The sequence below is a fragment of the Mobula birostris genome, chromosome 3 (assembly GCF_030028105.1).
Source record: "Mobula birostris isolate sMobBir1 chromosome 3, sMobBir1.hap1, whole genome shotgun sequence".
Taxonomy (NCBI): Eukaryota; Metazoa; Chordata; class Chondrichthyes; order Myliobatiformes; family Myliobatidae; genus Mobula; species Mobula birostris.
Window position 1 is genome coordinate 15193441 of NC_092372.1, and position 19867 is coordinate 15213307.

Below are 19867 nucleotides of genomic sequence, written 5' to 3' on the forward strand. Positions count from 1 at the left end.
CTGCTCACCCTCCTTTTCAGGATATTGTGGACGCGTTCAGAAATGCTGCGGGCTCTGGCACCTGGAAGGCAAACTAGCATCCATATTTCCTTTTTATGTCCACATAATCCCCTATCTGTCCCCCTGACTATAGAGCCTCCTATTACTGCTGCCATTCTCTTGGTTCCCTACTCTTCTGAGCCACAGGACCAGACTCAGTGCCAGAGCCATGGCTGCTGATGCTTCCCCCAGATAGGTCGCCCCCCCCCCCCCACAACAGTACTCAAAATGGAGTACTATTTGTTGATGGGGACGGCCACACTGGTGCTCTCCACTATCTGATGTTCTCCTGACAGTCACCCATTTATCTGTCTCCTGTAGCCCTGGAGTGACTACCTTCCTGTAGCTCCTGTCTATCACTGTTTCACTTTGCTTAACAAGCCAAAGGTCATCGAGCTGCAGCTCCAGTTCCCTAACGTGATCTCCAAGGAGCTGCATCTCGATGCACCTGGTGCAGATGTGGCCATCGGGGAGGCTGAGTGTCTCCCAGAAATCCCACATTTGACACCCAGAGCAGAACCCTGGCTTTGTAGACATACCCCCTATTCGCTCAAGATTTACGTAAGAAACATGGAGTGTTTAATTCCATGTCCCATTCCCATACTGATATGTCTATCGAAGGCCTCCTCTACTGTAAAGATGAAGCCACACTCAGGTTGGAGGAACAACACCTTATATTCCGTCTGGGTAGCCTCCAACCTGGTGGCATGATCATTGACGTCTCAAACTTACGCTAATGCCCCACATCCCCCTCGTACCCCATCTGTTATTTATTTATATACACACATTCTTTCTCTCTCTCTCCTTTTTCTCCCTCTGTCCCTCTCACTATACCCCTTGCCCATCCTCTGGGCTTCTTCCCCACCTCCCCCTTTTCTTTCTCCCAAGGCCTCCTGTCCCATGATCCTCTCATATCCCTTTTGCCAATCACCTGTCCAGCTCTTGGCTCCATCTCTCCCTCTCCTGTCTTCTCCTATCATTTCAGATCTCCCCCTCCCCCTCCCACTTTCAAATCTCTTACTAGCTCTTCTTTCAGATAGTCCTGACGAAGCGTCTCGGCCCGAAACGTCGACTGTATCTCCTCCAATAGATGCTGCCTGGCCTGCTGCGTTCACCAGCAACTTTTATGTGTGTTGCTTGAATTTCCAGCATCTGCAGAATTCCTTGTGTTTGTGAAGTTAACCTACTACTTTGCCTCTGCCTGTTCTCGCCACAGCCCCTGTTGACCCGAAGCCTTACTGCTGTGCCTTGACGATGACCACTCCTATGATGACCCCTCCTCTAGGCGGTACCTCTCTTTTATAGAGACTGAGTTTTTAAAGCTCTTCGCCGGACCTAGAAACCATAGAAACCACAGCAAAACTACAGCACAGAAACAGGTCTTTTGGCCCTTCTTGGCTGTGCCGAACCATTTTCTGCCTAGTCCCACTGACCTGCACACGGACCATATCCCTCCATACACCTCCCATCCATGTATCTGTCCAACTTATTCTTAAATGTTAAAAAAGAACCCACATATACCACCTCGTCTGGCAGCTCATTCCATACTCCCACCACTCTCTGTGTGAAGAAGCCCCCACTAATGTTCCCCTTAAACTTTTCCCCCCTCATTCTTACCCCATGTCCTCTGGTTTTTTTCTCCCCTTGCTTCAGTGGAAAAAGCCTGCTTGCATTCACTCTATTTATACCCATCATAATTTTATATACCTCTATCAAATCTCCCCTCATTCTTCTACGCTCCAGGGAATAAAGTCCTAACCTATTCAACCTTTCTCTGTAACTGAGTTTCTCAAGTCCCGGCAACATCCTTGTAAACCTTCTCTGCACTCTTTCAACCTTATTAATATCCTTCCTGTAATTTGGTGACCAAAACTGAACACAATACTTGAGATTCGGCCTGCGCGGGAACGCATCTCTTTTGTCTGCACAGTACTCCAATCCTCCTCTTATAGTCAATGATCTGCTCCTTGGTCTTGCTGACAGTGAGTGAATGGTGATTGTTGTGACACCACTTAGCCAGCTTTTCAGTCTCCCTGCTATATGCTGATTGGGCCAACGACAGTAATGTTGTCAGCCAACTTAAATATGGCATCGGAGCTGAGCTTCGCCACACAGCCATATATGCAAAGCAAGTAGTGCGGGGGCTAAGCACACAGACTTGTGGTGCACCTGTACCAATGGAAATTATGGAGGAGATGTTGTTGCCAATCCAAACTGACTGCGTTCTGCAAGTGAGCAAATTGAGGATCCAGTTGCACAAAGAGGTTTGAGGCCAAGGTCTTGGAGCTTATTGATAAGTTTTGAGGGAATGATAGTATTGAATGCCAAGCTGTAGTCAATGAAGAGCATCCTGATATCTGCATTTTCACTGTCCAGATGTTCCATGGTTGAGAGAAGAGCCAATGAAATGGCATCTGCTGTAGACCTGTTGTGGTGATAGGCAAAGTGGAGCAGATCCAACTTGCCTCACATATGTTTTATCCCAACCTCTCAAAGCACCTCATCACAGTGGAAGTAAGTACTACTGGACAATATCATCGAGGCAGGTTACTATGTCCTTCTTAGGCACCAGTATAATGGAAACTTCGGCACTTGGCAGGGATCATGATTTTGGCCGTGACAAGCACAAAATGCTGGAGAAACTCCAGCAGGTCAGGCAGCATCTATGGAAGTAAAAAACAGTTGATGTTTTGGGCTGAGACCCGTCATGACTGCAAACATCTCAACCTGAATTGTTGACTGTTTATTTCCCTCCATAGATGAATTGCTGAGTTCCCCCCACATTTCATGTGCATTGCTATAGGTTTCCAGTAACTGCAAAATCTTTTGTGGCTGGTGATTTCATCTGTATTTTCCTCTGCCTGATGAAGGTGTTTTCAAACATCCAGCCCGGGTGAGCCTTTGACATCAGATGATGTTGAACTTGAAATCTGATGGTGATCATGTATTGCCTTTTTAAATTATTTCTACTTAGTGAACAGCCACAGACATTAAAATTAAAATTCTGGGCATTGGGCATCGTGTGTGAGGAGTTCACCACAGAATGTGCGTAGATGGTGAGCAAACTGTTTCACATGGAAGAGAGCCAGGACTTTTCTCATCATTTTGATCAAAAATGTGTTCTTGTTTTCCTTATCAAGCAGTGTTGTATTTGGCTGTTACTTCGTTGACTAATGACAATCCACTGTTTAATTCCCAGCTGACATGAGGAGCAATAAAAGGTGACAGTCGTAACAGATGGAAATTAGATGCTGGCAGTGCAAAATGTCGTTGCTGGAGTGCTGTGTACTTTCAAACAGGTGTCACTGTACAGTGATTTGTGAGATTTTGGTTTGGAACGAATGATACTTCTTCACCATTCTGTTAATGTGCTGTCTGCAATCCGTATGACAATTGTGGATGACAAGAAAGGTGATGACATTATGGATCGCAAAGAAGGTTGCCACCACAGAATATAGATCAGGTGGAAAATAGGGAAATTTCACGAAGGAAAATGCATCTTATATGGTGACATGTATGCACTGTGATAATAAATTTACTTTGAACTCTGAACTTTTGAAAAGTGTGGGGTTATGCATTCTGAGAAGTCAGATGGTAGCATGACACATAAAGTAAGTGATATAGGAATGCTGATGAACAGAGAGACTTTGAGGTTCAAGTCCATAGTTCCCTAAAAGTGAAATGTTCAAGAAACATTTAGATATGCATTTAAATAGGCATGTAGATGGATGTAGAGCTAATGTTGGATATAAGGATTTGTAGAGCAGCAAAAAGTTGGCTGAAGCTTCTCTGTTCTACAACTGTCTTGATGCTGTGAGGAACTGTTCAAAGTACATTAATTATCAAAGTTATGTATACATTATACAACCTTGAGATTCATCTCCTAACAGGTGCCACGAAACAAAGAAGCCCAAAAGGGCCCATATTTTAAAAAAAGACCGAACACCCAACGTGCAGAGAATAAAAACATGTCACGCCCATCAAAAAAGAACCAATTATATCAGGAGAGTGTTGAACATCCAATGGACAAAGAAAAAAACATACAAATAATAACTGCAAACAAATAGCGTTCTGAACTGAAGTCCGCCAAGGGAGTCCCGTAGTTCAGCGCAGAGCCCAGTTGTGGGACTGTGGTCTCCTGTTCAAGTGTACTCCCGATTCAGTTGATGAATTCATGGCGAATTTTAAAGCAATTTAATTTGTTTGTTAAAATCTTTTAAAAGAAGGCAGTATGGAGATATTTCTAGCTTCCATGCAGGATTGAATGAATGGATTCAACAATACACATTTTTATAGTATTGTAACTTCAATTAATCCTTTGATCTCATATCCCTATAAACTTGGTTTTTCAGTTCTGTGAAGTGGCTGATCTGAAGTTATTCTGTCCCAACAGTTATTATAGTTAACAATGATGTTTATGATAGTGTCACTATTAACAAAATTGCACTGTGATTGCAACTTAATTGATATTGTGAACCGCTGAATGTAAATTAAGGCTTGACCACTGAAATCTTCATTTAATTGCTACATCAGTGGGGTAGTTCAGGAATTTATTGTAAATAGTTTTTTTTTAAATTTAGTTTATTTTAATATAGCTGGGATTGAACAGCAGCCAATGGAAAGGGGGTGGGGAACAGAGTGGGAAGAATGGACCAGTTCATCATCATCATCATTTTCATTATGTGCCGTGTCATATGATGGAGGCGATCGTGGTGTTTCCATGACCATGATTGTTCCTGGTAAATTTTTCTACAGAATTGGTTTGCCATTGGCTTCCTCTTGGCTGTGTCTTTACAAGTGGGATGACCCCAGCCATTATAAATACTCTGCGGAGATTGTCGGCCTGGTGTCAGTGGTCACATAACCAGGACTTGTGATATGCACCAGATGCTCATACAACCATCCACCACCTGCTCCCATCTCCCATGGCTTCACGAGACTGTAATCAGGGGTGGGGGGGCGTTAAGCACACATCACATACTACCTGAAGATTCATTCTCTTGCAAGCATTCACAGTAGAACAAAGAAATATTGTATTTAAATTTTTTTTAGATAGATTTATCATTGAAATATATAACATATTTTTTGTCTTGTACTGTGCTGTTGCTGTAGAACAACAAATTTCACAACATAACGTCAGTGATGATAAAGCTGATTCCTACTAAAATCAGGGTTGCAAATGTGATTGAAAGCATTAGCCTTAGCTTTCGTTTCCACTATTATGGAAAATTTATGTCACTTTGACTGTCTACTGGGTTTTAAAGTAGTGCCTCATGTTGCACACATTTTCTTTAGTTATTTTTGTCTTTGAAATTCAGGTTTTTGCATGTTGATAGGGTAAAATGCCGTACTAATATGTGAAAGCTAATTAGCACTGGTAATGGATCTTTTATTTCAAGTCATCTTGTTCTAGAAATGAATTCTTGGGAATACTTTTATAGGTACTTAACATTTTTCAGTTTCTGGTTTGCATCTTGAGGGGATGGATAAGTCAAAGCTGCAATCATCTCTTCAGTGTTCCATTATTATAATTTCAAGGATCTGTAGATCATCCCTAATGCCTAAAGTAATATTTATCCCTCAATAAGCATTACTTGAAAACAGATATCTGTTTATTATCACTTCACTGCTTGCTGTGAGCAATTTGGCTACAGTATTTCCTACATTACGTTAATGACTAGATAGCAGAAATAATTGACTATTGAGTAGATATCCCAAAAGCAATGGAAATGATTGCTAAAAATATATGTTCTTAATTTCTGATTTTATGCATTCTCTCTTTCTTTGCTTTCCTAGGAACAAAAGTAGAACAGCTTTATTTGTAAGGTATATTTTACTTTAAGTACAGATCACAAAGTGGCCACTTTATTAGGTACAGGGGTGGAACCTGGTGTGGTCTTCTGCTGCTGCAGCTCATCCACTTCAAGGTTCAACAAGTTGTGCATTCAGAGATGTTCATCTGCACACTGCTGTTACAATGTGTTGTTATTTGAGTTACTGTCGCCTTCTTGTCATTTTGAACCAGTCTGGCCATTCTTCTCTGACCTCTGTCATTAACGAGGCATTTTCACCCACAGAACTGCCGCTTACTGGATGTTCTTTGACTTTTGAACCATTCTCTGTCAACTCTAGACACTGCTGTGTGTGAAAATCCCAGGAGATCAGCAGTTTCTGAGATATTCAAACAACCATATCTGGCACCAACAATCATTTCCATGGTCAAAGTTACTTAGATCACATTTCTTCCCCATTCTGATGTTTGGTTTAAACACAACTGACCATATCTGCATACTCTTGTGCTTTGAGTTGCTGCCACGTGATTGGTTGATAAGATATTTGCATTAACAAGCAGATATACTTAATAAAGTGACCACTGATTTGTTCAGGAGAATTATGAATTAAATGAAAAAACAATGCCATGTAATTGAGAGTACAACATATGGCTCTTGGTACATAGGGCTTTGGTGAGAGACATCAAAAGTATTGTGCTCCATTTCAGAATACATAAGGACCTAAGTTGGAAGGAGTAAACAAAGGTTCATCGGACTAGTTCCAAGGATGGTTTGGCTGTTTTATGAGGCAAGATGGAGTAGGCTAGGTCTCCCATTTATTGACAATAAGAATAAGAGATGTCTTCATAGCAACTGACAAAATGTTTCGCTCAATCAGATTGATTTTGGGGTTTTGTTCCTTGGCTGTGGAATTGAGATCTATGGGTACCAAAATGAGGAAAAGTCTCCTTAGTCTAAGGTAGTGAATCTTCAGAATTCTCTACTTAAAGAGGGCTGTGAAGTCTCAATCATTGATTATGTTCAGGACAAAGATTAGTAGATTACCAGATGCTAAAGGAATCAAATGGATATAGACACGGAGCCAGAAAATAGGGTTCGTGGTAAGATTCAGCCATGTTCTTGAACTTTTTAGACGGTCTTATGGTCAGGCAAGGAACAGAGGAGTACAGATAACACGCAGGCAGGTGGGATTAACTAGACTGGCAAAATAGTCGGCCCTGACATCGTGGGCCCAAGTGACTGTTCCATGTTCTGTGAGTTGATGTGTTTGTTGACTCTATTTTTGATTAAGTTATTAGATTGTTATCTGCCATTTGATTTCGATTTGGACATTGAACCCATGAACATTAACTACCTCACTTTCCCTTCTCTATTTGTACGGATTTATTTTTTATTTTTCTTGTTGTAACTTAGTTTTTTAATGCTTTGCACTGTATTGCTACCACAAAACAACAAATTTCATGACATATGTCAGATAATAAACCCAATCTTGATTATAATTAGATTAGATCTTTTTCTGTTATTATTGACAAAATTCTGTATTTTTTTATTTTACAGACAAGGGATGATTTCCTGGGCCAAGTTGACGTGCCTCTTAATTACTTACCGGTAAGGTTATGGTTGAAAAGACAATTAAAAAATAAAGTTCATGTTTTCTTCTTCATAAACAGACCTTATGAAATTCTGAAACATAGTTCTCTTGGATCTTACCAACATTATGGGAAAACCTAGTAGGGGACTCTGTCCAAATGTATAAAAGTCTACACAGTTGAAGATACGATTAAACAAGTTAACAAATAGCATCTGAGCAATATGACATTTTAAAGGGAGAACAATTTTGTTAAGAAAGTCCATGGCATCTTCTACTGCCATGATGAGGCCATTCTTAGGTTGGAGGAGCAACACCTCATATTTTGTTTGAAAAGCCTTCAACCTTGCAGCATCAATTGCTTTAATGCTCAGTAATTTCTCCCCCCACCCCCACCACCTCTCTTTTTCCATTCCCCATTCTGGCTTCCCTCTTACCCATTGTTCTCACCTGATTATCACCCCCCTCTGATGCCCCTTCTCTTTCCCTCTCTTCCATGGTCCACTCTCCTGTCCTCTCAGATTCCTTCTCCTCCAGTCCTTTACCTTCTCCACCTCTCATCTCTCAGTTTCTCGCCTCATCTCCCTCCCCCAGCCACTCACCTTCCCCCGACCTGGTTTCAGTTTTCATCTGCCGGTTTGTACTCCTTCCCCTCCCCCAGCCTCTTACTCTGGCCTTCTTCCTCTTTTTCTCTTTCCAGTCCTGATGAAAGGTCTCGGCCTGAAACATCGACTGTTTATTTCTCTCCTTACATGCTGCCTGGCCTGCTGAGTTCTTCCAGCATTTTGTGTAGGTTACTCAGGATTTCCAGCATCTGCAGAATCTCTTATTTTGTATATTGCCAAGGAGGTTGAGGTACTTTGCTAAGGAGGTTAAGTGAATTTAAACTGAACTATATCTCTGTAAGGGGAAGAAACATTGTGGTAAGTGGCTTATCAGCACCCTATTGGGAATAAAGGTTTAGAGAAATACTGGTCTTTCAAAAAGAGAAAGTTCAACAAGTTGAAGTTGTAGAAATTTTACATCATTTGCTAAAATATATTTTAAGTAAGTGGAAGATTAAGGGTGGAATTATGGAAGGAAGACGGAGAATACACTGACCTTGAAGAATATCATTTGTAACATAGCCTACTGAGTCATAACTATGTCTAAAATTGGATCTAATACTGCAGTTGGAGATTTTAAATAATTAGCAAAAATTTTTTTGCATTTGAACTGACATGTTTGACTTGTTGACTAATGTTAGGTCTTCTGGCCTTGTCTTCTGTTAGGTCTTCTGGCTTTGTCAGTTTGCACCAACTATATTTAGAGTTTTAGCAACAGATTTGTTATTTTATCTTTTATAATCATGCTATGGTATTTGAATCATGAATTACAAAAACTTGCTGGTACAAAAGGGTACTAGATAGTCATGTTAATTAAATAAGCCCATTGTTACAATTCTAGTAATCTTTTTGCAGCTGTAGATAAAATAATAAAAGTTTTAATACTATCTAGAAACTCTTATCTGGATGCCAAGACTAATTTTCTTCCCAGTCTTTTCAACTGTAATAATCAGCACTTATTGGTTGCTACTTTTTTTTCTACATTTGCTGAGGCTGTTATTAACTTAGCATTTCTATTAGTTGTTATGCATGGCTTGGTAACATAGAAGTCAGCACATTGGTTTTCAGCGCCAGTGATTACCAATTGGAATTAATTCGCACTGCCACCTGTAAGGAGTTTGTACCTTCTCTCTGTGACTGTGTTGGCTTCCTCTGGGTGCTGTGGTCTCCTCTGAAATTCCAAAGACGTACAGGTTAGGGTTAGTGAATTGTGGCCGCCATGCAATGTTGGGGCCAGAAGCGTGGTGACACTTGTGGGCTGCTCAGCACCATCCTCCCTCATTTGATTTGAATGAAATGACACATTTCACTGTGTGTTTTGATTTCTTGATGTACATGTGACAAATAAAGCTAATCTTTATCTTTATTGTTATTGAAGCAGTTTTTCATCTGTGTAGATTTTATAAATTTAAGAAACTGTCAATAATACAAATCTATAACAGAGCAAAGAGAAATCTGGGAATAAGTTACAGGAATTTAATTGTATTTTCTGAGGTTGGTTAATGCGTTGTGAACCTGGGAACTTGAGTGCAGTGAACCAATTTTGGAAATGGCTGAATGTAATGAGTGACTAATACCTGCACTTTGACACGATTGAGTTTGGACAGAGATATCTGGGAAATCCACTGGTTAACCTGTTGTAATGCTTGTGTTAACCAGGCAATTTTAAAAGGTGCAAATGATGGAATGGTAGTTGTTTTTCCTCCCTATTTTGACTGAAACCATATATACCTTTGAATTTATATTGAGACTTCCATTCAGAAAAGAAAAATAGAAAAATTTAGATAGTTGATTACAAGCTTATTCATTTTTATGAGTTGTCGAAGTTCAAAGTAAATTTATTATCAAAGTACATATATATATTCATTTTCTTGCGGGCATACTCAATAGTAACCATAGCAGAATCAATAAAAGGCCGCATCAACGTGGGCATTGAACCAGTATGCAAAAGACAACAAACTGTGTAAATATAAAAAGAAAGAAATATTAATAATAAATAAATAAACAATAAATGTTGAGAAGATGAGATGAAGAGTCCTTGAAAGTGACTCTGTAGGTTGTGGGGAGCATTTCAGTGATGGGGCAAGTGGTTGAGTGAAGTTATCCCCTTTGAACATAAGAACATAAGAAATAGGAGCAGGAGTAGGCCATCAGGCCCATCGAGCCTGCTCCGCCATTCAATAAGATCATGGCTGATCTGTCCGTAAGCTCAGCTTCATCTACCTGCCTTTTCCCCATAACCCTTAATTCCCTTACTATGTAAAAACCTATCTAACTGTACTTAAATATATTTAGTGAAGAAGCCTCAACTGCTTCCCTGAGCAGAGAATTCCACAGATTCACCACTCTCTGAGAAAAACAGTTTCTCCTCATCTCCGTCCTAAATCTTCTTCCCTGAATCTTGAGGCAATGTTGCCTAGTTCTATTCCACCTACCAATGGAGATAACTTTCCCTTTTCTTTCTTATCTATCCCTTTCAAAATTTTGTAGTTTTCTATAAGATCCCCTCTCATTCTTCTGAATTCCAGGGAGTATAGTCCCAGGTGACTCAACCTCTCTTCATAGGTTAACCCCTTCATCCCTGGAATCAACCTGGTGAACCTCCTCTGCACTGCCTCCAAAGTCAGTATATCGTTCCTCAAGTATGGAGACCAGAACTGCACACAGTACTCCAGGTGCGGCCTCACCAGTACCCTGTATAGTTGCAGCATGACCTCCCTGCTCTTGAATACAATCCCTCTAGCAATGAAGGCCAACATTCCATTTGCCTTCTTAATAACCTGTTGTACCTGCAAGCCAACTTTTTGCGATTCATGCACAAGCATTCCCAAGTCCCTCTGCATAACAGCATGCTGCAACCTTTCATGATTTAAATTATAATTTGCTTTCTATTATTCCTTCCAAAGTGGATGAACTTGCATTTACCAATGTTGTATTCCATCTGTCAGACCTTGGCTCACTCACTTAACCTATCTATATCCCTCTGCAGGCTCTCCACATCCTTTGTACAATTTGCTTTTCCACTCAGTTTAGTGTCATCAGCAAATTTTGCTACGCTACACTCAGTCCTCTCTTCCAAATCATCAATGTAAATGGTAAACAGCTCCGGGCCCAACACCGACCCCTGCGGCACCCAACTCACCACTGACTGCCAACCGGAGAAACACCCATTTAAACCAACTCTCTGCCTTCTATCAGGTAACCAATCCACTATCTATGCCAGTACACTTCCTCTGACTCCATGCATCGGTATCTTATTTATAAATCTCTTGTGCGGCACCTTATCGAATGCCTTCTGGAAATCCAAGTATACGACACCCACCTGTTTCCCTCTATCCATTGCACTCATTATGTCCTCAAAGAACTCCTGTAAGTTTGTCAAACAGGACCTACCTTTTCTGAATCCATGCTGCGTCTGTCTAATGGAACCACTCCTTTTTTAAATGTTTCGCTGTTTCTTCCTTAATGACAGCTTCAAGCATTTTCCTGACTACAGATGTTAAGCTAACTGGCCTATAGTTGCCCGTCATTTGCCTACATCCTTTTTTAAAAAGTGGCGTGAGATTTGCTGTCTTCCAATCTGCCGGGACCTGCCCAGAGTCTAGAGAGTTTTGATAAATGATTACCAATGCGTCTACTATAACCTCCGCCAATTCCTTCAGCACCCTGGGATACATCCCTTCAGGACCAGGGGACTTATCTACCTTCAGGCCCTCTAGTTTGCTCATCACTTTCTCTTTAGTGACAGTGATTTTATCGAGGTCCTTACCTCCCATTTCGTCTATAACATCCTTCTTTGGCATATTAGACCTAGAAGACCAACACAAAATAGCCGTTCAATGCCTCAGCCATTTCCTTATCACCCAATATCAATTTCCCCTTCTCGTCTTCCAAGGGACCTACGTTGACTTTAGCCATCCTTTTCCACTTTATATATTTATAAAAACTTTTTCTATCGGTTTTTATATTTCGAGCTAATTTACTTTCATACTCTATCTTCCCTTTCTTTATTTCTTGTTTAGCTGTTCTCTGTTGCTTTTTAAAGTTTTCCCAGTCCTCCAGTCTCCCACTACTCTTTGCCACTTTGTACACGTGAGCTTTTAATTTGATACTATCTTTTATATCCTTAGTTTTACAAGGCTAGCTCTCCCCACACTTACTGTTCTTACTTTTGACTGGAATATACTTTTGTTGAGCACTGTGAAAAATCTCTTTGAAAGTATTCCACTGTTCCTCAACTGCCCTACCAAATAGCCTGTGCTCCCAATCCACATAGCCAACTCCTCCCTCATCCCGTTGTAGCCTCCCTTGTTCAAGCATAGTATACTAGAGCATAGAATAGTACAGCACAATACAGGCCCTTTGGCCCACATTGTTGTGCCGACCTTAAACCCTGCTTCCCATATAACCCCCCACCTTAAATTCCTCCATGTACCTGTCTAGTAGTCTCTTAAATTTCACTAGTGTAGATTTAGATTTCACTAGATTTAGATCTAACTATTTCATCCTCCATTTGAATGCAAAATTCAGTCATACTATGATCACTCTTTCCAAGAGCCTTTTGGTTCAAGAGCCTGATGGTTGAGGGGTAGTAACTGTTCCTGAACCTGGTAGTGTGAGTCCTGAGGCTCCTGTACCTTCTTCCTGATGACAACAGTGAGAAGAGAGCATGACCTGGGTGGTGGGGGGTCCCTGATGATGGATGCTGCTTCCCTGCAACAACATTTTACGTAGATGTGCTCAATGGTGGGGAGGGCTTTACCCATGATGGATGCACGAGCTTTAGTAGGATTTTGTTGTTCAAGGTACTCTCCACTACACATCTGTGGAAGTTAATTAAACCTTTAGATGCCGTGCTGAATCTCCGCAAACTCCTAAGAAAGAAGAGGTGCTGCTGTGCTTACTCTGTAGTTGCGCCAGGACGGGTCCTCGGAAATGGTAACTCCGAGGAAGATGAAGTTGCTGACCCTCGAGAAGAGCAAGATCTCTACAGAGGGAATTATCAATCTTAGAACCTCAGCCACAGAAGGCATGCTGTGTTGCTGGATTAGTGCTATAATTGGAGGCTAAAATTGGAGGAGGACAAAGATTTTGGAGGCTGCAGAGAAATGGGAAGGTGAAGTCCTAAAGAATTTTGAGGAAAAAAAGAATGAGAATTCTAAGCATCACATACAAAATGCTGGAGGAACTCAGCAATGCAGGCAACATCTATGGAGAAAAATAAACTGGTGAAAGGTCTCGACCTGAAATAGCAGCTGTTTATTTCCCTCCATATCTGCTGAGTTCCTTCAGCTTTGTGTGTGTGTGTGTGTGTGTGTGTGTGTGTGTGTGTGTGTGTGTGTGTTTGTTAGAAACATGGAAATGTTGTTCAAGATTTCCAGTAACTGCAGAGTCTCTCATGTCTCTGAGAATTTTTAAGTTAGCAGATGGCCAGACTGGGAACCATTTAGATAGTGTGGTATAGCAAACATGCAGCATAACTATGGTGGGCATCCACCTTGTGTGGACTGACATCAGTCAGCACTTCCTACAGGATGATACGTCTGAAACACAAATAAGCGTAAGAAACACAATAACAAAAAATACAATAAATATAAACATAAAAGCAATCCTATAAAACACAATGTACAAGTAACTGCTATATACATGGACTGATTGTACAGTACTTTGTATAAGTTTTAGGCACATATATATATAGCTAGAGTGCTGAAGACTTTTGCACAGTACTGTAGTATTGCACTGAACTGATGCTGTTTAAAAAAAACAAATTTCATGACACTATGTGAGTGAAGTTAAACCTGATTCTGATATGGACTGAGAGTGAGAAGGGGGCAGGGAGAAGGGGATCATAGTTGGGAAAAGGTGAAAGGAGAGGGGAGGAAGCAAGAAGCACCAGAGAGACATTCTGTAATGATCAATTAACCAATTGCTTGGAATCAAATGACCTTGCCTGGTGTCTCAGGGCTGGGTGTGTCTGCATCTGTGCCACTCCCCCTCCCCTAGTATTCCTTCTCCGACACCTGTCCCACACCCCTCCTACGGTACTCCACACTCACCATTCCCAACATCCTTTGGTCTCGTCAAATTTACAAACTTGCTGTTTGTTCCACATTGACAAATACAGTACTGTGCAGTCTTAGGCACCCTAACTATAGATACATGTCTAAGACTTTTGCACAGTACTATAAATTTTCTGTATATGTGGTCTTGATGGTGGGTGGATAGGCTGGTGTTGGCGATGTGATAGGCAGTTTCAACTCCCTATTGGAGAAATTTTCCTGTCTGCCACAGTGCAGTTTGTCAGGCAAGATTTTCCCTGAAGGAATCCATGCTGATTTTGTCCTGTCTTGTCCTGTGCCACCAAGTACTCCATGACCTCATCCTTAACAATTGACTCTAACATCTTCCCAACCACTGAGGTCAGGCTAACTAGTCTATAATTTCCTTTCTACTGCCTTCCTCCTTTCTTAAAGAGTGGAGTGATATTTGTAGTTTTCCAGTCCTCTGGCACCATGCCAGAATCCAATGATTTTTGAAAGATCATTTCTAATGCCAGCACAATCTCTAAAGCTACCTCTTTCAGAACCCTAGGGTGCAGTTCATCTGGTCCGGGTGACTTATGTACCTTCAGGTCTTTCAGCTTTTTCAGCGCCTTCTCTCTTGTAATAGTAACTGCACCCTCTTCTCTTCCTTCACGCACTACAACATCTGGCATATTGCTAGTGATTCAGGTTTAATAAAGCTGATTCTGGTTCTGAAGTGCAAAAATGTCACACGGTGGGGAGGATTTGCCTTGCTTCAAAACAAAAGGATTCCATTCTGCATTATTTGGTCAAATTTAATTAAAATAATAATTTAGAATTTAAACACTGTCCCCAATTAACTATGTAATTCATGTTGCAATTACAGATTCATCCATTTCAGTAGTCTATGTTGGAAATAATTTTACCATCAAAGCACAAATATGTCACCATATACAAATCTGAGATTCATTTTTGAGCAGGCAGACTCAGTAAATCTATAGAATAATAACCATAACAGAATCAGTGTAAGACTACTCCAACTTGGGCGTTCAACCAGAGGGCGAAGGACAACAAACTGCAAATACGAAAAGGAAGAAATAATAATAAGTCATGAGTTTGATCATGTCATAACAAATCATATGTGGAATGAGTGAAAACGGAGAACTCCTGCAAACTGTTCCACATGCAACATAGATTTTGCTTCCTCTGTCTGCGTCACCAGACAGCGGTGTGTTATTTTTGGCCTGAGATCCTGCTACTCATGCTGGGAGGGAGCTTTTGCATTTAGTGGTGAAAGCTGAAATGCCTAAGGGCAATCTGAGAGGAAATTTCTTCACTCAGAAGGTGGTACGATTGTGGAACGAGCTGCCAGCGGAAGTGGTAGATTTGGATTTGATTGTAACATTTAAGATTAGTTTGGATCCTGCCAAAATAAGGGCACTCTCAGGTTGGAGGAGAAACACCTTATATTCCTTCTGGATAGCTTCTCACCTGATGGCATGAACATTTAATTCTCTAACTTCCAGTAATTTCTCACCCCTCTCTCCCTTGTCTCCTTTGTCATTCACCATTTTGATTACATTCTCAAGCCTGATTTATACTTCTGCGTCAACGCGTCGCCGTAACGTCTGCATCACCACAAACCCTACGCAAAGCTAACGTGGAATCCTACGCGAGAGCCTGCGTTGCTGCGATGCGCACCTCTCCCAAAATGTAACCGCGTCGCAGCAACGCAGAACTCAACAACTGTGATTGGTCTGCTTGGTAGCATCGCATGTCATCCTACGCTGCAATAGCTTCCCATTGGGCGACAGAAGGGCAGGGAAGGAACTCTGGCTGCAATGCTTTCCATAAAGCTTTACAGACCTCCGAAATTATGAGGACACATTTCGCATGAAAAAAGACACTCGCGTCTTGTTTACCCCGAGACTACCATGACCATGAAGCCTTGCGTGGGCAGGTGAACATGCATGCATGACGTGCGCGAATTGCCGAGCGACACAGACACACCAACGCACAGGTATAAATGCTCACAATGCACGTAGACCACTTGCGTAGGCTACGGCGTCCAGTTAACGCAGAAGTATAAACCAGGCTTCACCTCTTCTTCTCACCTGCCCATCACCTCCCTCTGGTACCCGTCCTCCCTCCTGTTCTCCCACAATCTACTCCCTTCACCTACCAGATTCCTTCTTCTTCAGCCCATTACCTTTTCCACCTGTCAACGTACAGCTTCTCACTTCATACCCCTCCCCCAGCCACCTGCATGTCTTCCCCCTCACCAGTTTCACCTATCACCTTCTAGCATGTTCTCCTTCCCCTCCCCCCACCACCTGTTCTGGCTTCTCCACCACCCCGCCTTCTGGTCCTGATGAAGGGTCATAGCCTGAAACATCAACTGTTTATTCATCTCCATAGATGCTGCCTGACGTGCTGAGTCCCCCCAGCACTTCATCTGTATTGATATGGATGGGTGAGTTTGGAAAGATATAATCTGGGAGCAGCTAGATGGAACTAGATCAGGTCAGCATGGACTAAATTTCTGCGTTGTATTATCCATTAACATCTGCATGTCTTGTCATAAGACCATAAGACATACTGTAGGAGCAGAATTAAGCCATTTGGCCCATTGAGTCTGCTCCACCATTTCATCATGGCTGATCGAATTTTCCTCTCCGCCCCAATCTCCAGCCTTCCTCCCATATCCCTTCATGCTATGACCAGTTAAGAAATTATCTACCTCTGTCTTAAATATACATGCAAACTTGGCCACCACAGTTGCTTGTGGCAATGGATTCCGCAGATTCAGCACTCTCTGGCTAAAGAAATTGCTCCTCATCTGCATTCTAAAAGGATGCCCCTCTATTCTGCGGCCGTGTCCCACCACAGGAAACATCCTCTCCACATCCACTCTATCAAGGTCTTTCACCATTCGATAGGTTTCAATGAGATCACCCCGCATTCTTCTGAATTCTTGTGGGTACAGGCCCAGAGCCATCAAATGCTCTTCATATGCCATGTTATTTGATAGCTAACAACCCACTTCTGTGCTACATTTCACAGTACCATCTATTGATTGTTTTTTTAACCCTAAAATCGTGCTCCCAAAAATCTTTAATGAGATGCAGTCCCCACTATCAACTTCTTAAATTTTCACAGAGCCAAGCACTTAACACTTTCTTTCACATATCTTGTATAACCTTCTGCAAGGACTGCAAAGCATCCTGCACAGGCTGAGCCTCCGCTGTATACTGTAGCTGCAAATGACCTGCAATGGAAAATATTTCTGGCTTCAGAACATGTCTTGTCCGTTTCCAAACTCTGTGCCAAACAATCCTCTTTTCTTCCTATCCTATCATCTCATTGGCAGCCCCAGTTTCACAAGCATAAATACTGTAATTTTGATATCATTGTTAATGTCAATTATTTTGAGTTACGGCCTTGATATGGTCATTTACACTCAGTGGCCCCTTTATGAGGTATCTCCTGTATCTAACAGAGTGGTCACTGATTGTATGTGGTCTTCTGCTGCCGTAGCCCATCCACTTCAAGGTTCAACATGTTTTGCATTCAAAGGTGCTCTTTTACTCACCCACTCTTGTAACACTTGGTTATTTGAGTTACTGTCATCTTCCTGACAGCCTGACCCAGTCTGGCATTCTCCTCGGACCTCTCTCAATGCTAAGGCATTTTCACCCACACAACTGCTGCTCACTGGATTTTTTGGTTTTTGGTTTTTCACTCCACTCATTGAAATCTAGAGATTGTTGTGCTTGAAAATCCCAGGAGAGCAGCAGTTTCTGAGATACTCAAACCACCCAGTCTAGCACCAACAATCATTCCAAGGTAAAAGTCACTTAGATCACATTTCTTCCCCATTCTGATGTTTGGTCTGAATGCAACTAAACCTCTTGACCATGTCTGCGTGCTTTTTTGCATTGAGTTGCTGGCACATGGTTGGCTGATTAGAGATTTTCATTAATAAACAGAGGTGGACATCTGTACCTAATAAAGTGGCCACTGCTTGTATGTTTCTGCTCTCTGCCTGTTTATAGAGAGAGGCCTTCATTTTCTTGTTTAATATACTTAGATTCCTGATCTTTGTTGAGAGCAGAGTCTCATCTTAATCTTTGGAGCAGGGTTTCTCAACCAGGGTTCTACAGAACCCTAAGGTTCTGTGAGAGATTGCTAGGAGTTCTTTGAGAGATAAAAAAAAATCCATCTGTTTTTGAACTTTGCATGATTCTAGCGCTCATAGTGGTGGTCAGTGACCGAGCAACCCCATTAACAATCTCGTTGGAGGTCTCTGTGCCCAATATGGCAGTGTGCTGTAGGATCGTGTTTATTTGGTTGGGTCCATGCTCAGTTTTTGACATGAGATAGGGAAGCCCATTGATAATTGGTGAGTGCTGTATTGCACGGAGGGGAGGACGGTAGGCTGATAATTGGTGAGCGTTGTATTGCACAGAGGCAAGGATGGTAGGTTAATAATTGGTGAGCACTGTATTGCACAGAGGGGAGGACAGTAGGCTGATAATTGGTGAGCACTGTATTACACGGAGGGGAGGACGGTAGGCTGATGAAGAGCGTGAAGTGCATTTTCCAAGCATTGAATGGAATTGCCCAACTTGGGCTGTGATGTCAGCATCTCCTTCCTGAATTACCTCCCCCTTCTTATGGGAGTGAACAAATTCTGCTGATGTAGATGAAAATTGGAGGAAAATTTTCACTCTAAACAAGGAATTTTACATGCCGCCACTCAGCTGCTGGTCTGCCACATTGCGGTTAGAATATGAGGACACGCAGTCCTATTTTATTGTCATTTACTAATGCATGCATTAAGAAATGATACAATATTCCTCCAGTGTGATATCACAGAAACACAAGACAGACCAAGACTGAAAAACTGACAAAAACCACATAATTATAGCATATAGTTACAACAGTGCAAGCAATACCGCAATTTGATAAAGAACAGACCATGGGCACGGTAAAAAAAAAAGTCTCAAAGTCTCTCGAAAGTCCCATCATCTCACGCAGATGGTAGAAGGAAGAAAACTCTCCCTGCCATGAGCTTCCAGCACCGCAAACTTGTCGATGCAGCATCCTGGAAGTACCCGACCACAGTCCGACTCTGAGTCCGTCCCAAAACTTAGAGCCTCCGACCAGCCCTCCAATACCGAGCACCGAGCACCATCTCTGCCAAGCGCTTCGACCCCAGCACCGGCCACCAGCAGCAGGCAAAGCTGAGGATCTGAGGATTTGGGGCCTTCCCCTTCGGAGATTCTCAATCGCATAGTAGCAACAGCAACGAACCGGGCATTTCAGAAGTTTCTCCAGGTGTTCCTCCGTGCTTCTCACGTCTGTCTCCATCAAATCAGAATTGTGCATGGCATCCTACTTACAAATACCGATATCATTCACCAGAGAGGCCACGTGTGCTGCATTGCGTCACCATTTTCGCCTCCCTCCCATAATGAACCAGATTTGATCAGGGACCTCGAGGTAAAGGAGCCATTAGGAGGTAGTGACCATAATATGATAAGTTTTAATCTACAATTTGAGAGGGAGAAGGGAAACTGGGATGTGTCAGTATTACAGTTGAACAAAGGGAACTATGGTGCTATGAGGGAGAAGCTGGCCAAAGTTCAATGGAACAATACCCTAGCAGGGATGACAGTGGGACAGCAATGGCAAGTGTTTCTGGGAATAATGCGGAAGGTGCAGGATCAGTTCGTTCCGAAGAGGAAGAAAGATCCTAAGGGGAGTAAGGGGAGGCCGTGGCTGACAAGGAAAGTAATGGACAATATAAAAATAAAA

The 19867-nt window shown here is 42.0% G+C and overlaps 1 protein-coding gene across 17 annotated transcripts in view; it reads left to right on the forward strand.

The window, feature by feature from the left end:
• Positions 1-19867, forward strand: part of nedd4l (NEDD4 like E3 ubiquitin protein ligase) — a 457701-nt gene that overhangs the window by 273275 nt on the left and 164559 nt on the right. For all 17 annotated transcript variants that reach the window (XM_072252251.1, XM_072252258.1, XM_072252254.1 and 14 more), the window contains one exon: positions 7389-7439. In XM_072252251.1, the coding sequence (XP_072108352.1) occupies positions 7389-7439 (51 nt within the window). The remainder of the gene's footprint in view (positions 1-7388; positions 7440-19867) is intronic.